The sequence below is a fragment of the Mastomys coucha genome, unplaced genomic scaffold (genome assembly GCF_008632895.1).
Source record: "Mastomys coucha isolate ucsf_1 unplaced genomic scaffold, UCSF_Mcou_1 pScaffold6, whole genome shotgun sequence".
Classification (NCBI taxonomy): Eukaryota; Metazoa; Chordata; class Mammalia; order Rodentia; family Muridae; genus Mastomys; species Mastomys coucha.
This window is the reverse complement of record NW_022196912.1, coordinates 80,059,447-80,063,665: the sequence shown is the minus strand read 5'-3', so window position 1 is coordinate 80,063,665 and position 4,219 is coordinate 80,059,447. Positions and strand designations below refer to the sequence as shown.

At 43.1% G+C, this 4,219-nt stretch overlaps 1 protein-coding gene across 6 annotated transcripts in view; it reads left to right on the top strand.

Annotated features, from left to right (window-relative positions):
- Mis18bp1 (MIS18 binding protein 1) overlaps nt 1–4,219 on the top strand; it is a 64,728-nt gene that overhangs the window by 53,214 nt on the left and 7,295 nt on the right. For all 6 annotated transcript variants that reach the window (XM_031355767.1, XM_031355765.1, XM_031355764.1 and 3 more), the window contains 2 exons: nt 831–988; nt 3,930–4,078. In XM_031355767.1, the coding sequence (XP_031211627.1) occupies nt 831–988; nt 3,930–4,078 (307 nt within the window). The remainder of the gene's footprint in view (nt 1–830; nt 989–3,929; nt 4,079–4,219) is intronic.

The window sequence follows — 4,219 nt, the reverse complement described above, 5'->3', positions numbered from 1 at the left end:
GGATCTCTGCCAGGGGCAATGGCTCTTCTAAACCCACCACGGTGAACAAGGGTCGATCCCAGCGGTTCTGAGAGTCGGGAGCCTCAAATTTCTCGGACTCCGGAGTCATTACAGCTGGAGGATTCGATGGCAGGATTTCCTCTGGAACCGGTTCCTTGGGGACAGCAGCCGGGACTCCCCCATTTGCTACGGGGCTGGAGGCACGCTGTTCCTCCACAGCGCCGGCCATCCGAGGCTGCTCGCCGGTCTGGGCGCGCGGCCTCCAGCTCACACTGACAGCCGGGTCCAGGTTCTCTGAGGCGCCAGCCACCGGAAGCCCGCGGCTCGGCCAGCTCGGCCTTACGCAGTAAACCAAGCAGAGCGCAGTAAACCAAGCAGAGCAGCTTGCGCACGGCCCGTGCTAGGCAGTACAGCTCGTAGCGGAACCCCTTGATGTAGTTGATGGAGTCTAGGATGACCACTTCCTGCCGGCTCAGACGTCTCTCTACCGCAGCACGCAGCACCTTTTCAGCCCCAGAGTCGCTGTACACAGTCCTTTAGGCTTAACTTCTTTTTTTTTTTGGTTTTTCGAGACAGTGTTTCTCTGTATAGCTCTGGCTGTCCTGGAACTCACTCTGTAGACCAGGCTGGCCTCGAACTCAGAAATCCACCTGCCTCTGCCTCCCAAGTGCTGGGATTAAAGGCGTGTGCCACCACCACCCTTAAATAAATCTTAAAAAAATGTATTTAAAAAATTATTTGTTCCATAGGAAACAAGTGAAGCTTTTAGTTTTATAAAGCAGGTAACATAAATGACCAAATTGTTATCAAAATGCTTTCTTGATTCTTAGGTGAGGAAGATAGTGCTGATGCGAAGACTATTAAAATAACTGCCAGAGAGGGAACACTTAAAAGGAAACGACAAATGAGGGATTGCCTAGAACACTTGCCAAAAGACAACCATGATGACTTTTTTACTGCAACACCCTTGCAGAAACAGAGAATACGGGTAAGATTGCTGAATGCACGAAATCTGCGTATTTATATATTGTTAGATATCACTAATAAGAAAATCTAGGATCTGTAGTCTTTCTAAACATGAACAAAAAATATGAAGATATCTGCTGATAATATGCCATTCTTAAGAGTTTCTAGTCAGCTCTTGTGTTTCAAAGAGAATACTGTTATAACCTAAAAAAAAAAAAAGAAAGAAGTGGACCAATGACATTAGAAGATGCATGACATCACTTTTCTTTCACAAAAAATAAGCAGCGCAACTGGTAGCAAGGTGTACTTTGAAAACCTAGACTTTTTCTTTTTTATTAGATATTTTCTTTATTTACATTTCAAATATCCCAGTTTCCTCTCCAGAAAAAAAAATATTCCCTTCCCCTTCCCCCTGCTCACCAAGCCACCCTCTCTCGCTTTGGTTGGTGGTTTAGTCCCTGGGAGCTCTGAGGGTACTTGTTAGTTCATATTGTTGTTCCTCCTAAGGGGCTGCAAACTCCTTTAGTTCCTTGGGACCTTTCTCTAGCTCCTTCACTGGGGACCCTGTACTCAGTCCAATGGATGGCTGTGAGCCTCTACTTCTGTATTAGTCAGGCACTGGCAGAACCTCTCAGGAGAGAACTATATCAGGCTCCTGTCAGCCAGCACTTGCTGGCATCCACAACAGTGTCTGGATTTGATGATTGAATATGGGAAGGATTCCCAGGTGGGGCAGTCTCTGGATTGTCCTTCCTTCAGTCTCTGCTCCATAGTTAGACTCTTCAACTCCTTCCATGGGTATTTTGTTCCCCCTAAGAAGGAACGAAGCATCCTCATTTTGGGCTTTCTTCTTGAGCTTCTTATGGTTTGTGGATTGTAATTTGGATATTCTGAGCTTCTGTGCTAATATCCACTTATCAGAGAGTACATACCATGTGTGTTCTTTTGTGATTGGGCTACCTCACTCAGGATGATATTCTCCAGATCCATCCATTTGCCTAACCCTAACTCCTAACCCCTAACCCCTAACCCTAACCCTAACAAATTCATTGTTTTTAATAGCTGAGTAGTACTCCATTGTGTAAATGTACCACATTTTCTGTATCCATTCCTCTGTTGAGGGACATCTGGGTTCTTTCCAGCTTCTGGCTATTATAAATAAGACTGCTATGAACATAGTGGAGTATGTGCCCTTACTACATGTTGGAGCATCTTCTGGGTATATGCCCAGAAGTGAAAGCCTAGAGTTTTACAAGATGAACATTAAGAGACCAAAGTTGGAATGCATACAGCTCTAGGGGACAGAGGCCTCTGTACTTCCATCCCTCGTGCTCACAGATGTCATCCTCATGATCCCAAATAGGCCAACAGTGCCACTGTTGCTACAGCAGCTAGACAGTGCCAAACATGAGACTGGTAGTTCAGCTCTGATAGCTTAAAAGTTTCCCATATAACAAAGTGATTTTTTTTTTTTTTTTGTGCTTTGGGATCTGTGTGATAAATGTTGTTTTAAACAAAATCTCAAATGTTCAATTCTTCAATTCTACTAATAAAGATTCAGTAGCTCGGAGAGACAGAGACAGCACCCAACTGGCTTTCTTCCCTGTGTATGTCCCAAAAGGAAAAGCAGCTCTCCTCCTTGCCTTTTCAAAAACCCCTCAAACTGACTGTTCCTCCTTTCTCCTTCCTGTGCATCTCTCTGTCCTCCTGACTTCCTCTCACTCCAAGTTCATTCTCTGTCACCTGGTTGTTTGTGTTTGCTCTGCCTCTTTACCTATGCTTGACATTATTTAATCCTGTTTACAGTAAGCAGAAAGACTGGAGTAAAGGTGTGTGCTAGGGCTGAGCCACACCATGACTAGACACAGGCTTTTCCAGTAAACAACACAATGTCAGGGTTCACAGTGTGACCACATATCCTGCAACAAATATAATTAGTCTGCATAATTCTCATGAAGAAGTGACATAATACTAGATTGGATGAGTGCTGATTTTATATGTAGAAAGAGTCCCCCAAACTGAAGAAATTAAGCAAAATTGCAGATCTATAGCCAACCTGTAAAGCTAGGGATGTGTCTTAGTCAGGGTTTCTATTCCTGCACAGAACATCATGACCAAGAAGCAAGTTGGGGAGGAAAGGGTTTATTCAGCTTACACTTCCACGTTGCTATTCATCACCAAAGTCAGGACTGGAACTCAAGCAGGTCATGAAGCAGGAGCTGATGCAGAGGCCATGGATAGTTGTAACTTTACTGGCTTGCTTCCCCTGGCTTGCTTAGCCTGCTTTCTTATAAAACCCAGGACTACCAGCCCAAGGATGGCACCACCTACAATGGGCCCTCCCACCCTCATCAGTAATTGAGAAAATGACCCACAGCTGGATCTCATGGAGACATTTCCTCAAGGGATGTTCCTTTTTCTGTGTAACTCTAGCTTCTGTCAAGTTGGCATACAAAACCAGCCAGTACAATATGTATCTTAGTGATTACATGTGCTGGCCTCCATTCTGTCTCCACCACTTCTCAGTGAGTTTAACCTTTTCCTGGGTGCAGGTCATTTACCTTCACACATGGCTGTGCTGTCTTGGTTGCCCTTTCACCTGTTTTTATAAACAAAGCTTTAGTAGAACATAACCATACTCATTTGCTTTTGTATTGTATATTACAGCCTTCGTACATCAGTAACAGACTTGAATAATTGAGACTATATGGATCATAAAGACTAAAAGCTTTTAACATATTTAGAAAACTCCTGGCTACCTCTGTTCTCCACAGCCTTTAGAAATAGGTGTAACTGTCTTTATTTTGTACAAGAGAAAATTGTTTTTGTAGTGTATTCTGTGTTAATTCTTTTAGTTTTAATTATAAAACTTGAAAAAATTTATAGAGGAAAACTACCTAATACACAAAATTATTTTATGATGAGAAAAATTTGAGAACTTGGTGAAAATATTTGTTTTCTAGTTGCCAAGTTTTCAATACAGTCAAGATGATGATTTTCTGCTAGATATGGACAGGAATCCAACATCTCCATCATCAGTTATATCACCATTGAGAAGCACTACTCCACAATGTCGGCATGTCAGTCCTGGTATGCTAGCCTCTATAGAAAGGTAAACGTGAATGTGATGTCAATTTATATTCGAGTTAATTCATTATTCAAGTTAATTTAATATTTAAGAACATTGGCTGGGCGGTGGTGGCGCACGCCTTTAATCCCAGCACTTGGGAGGCAGAGGCAGGCGGATTTTTGA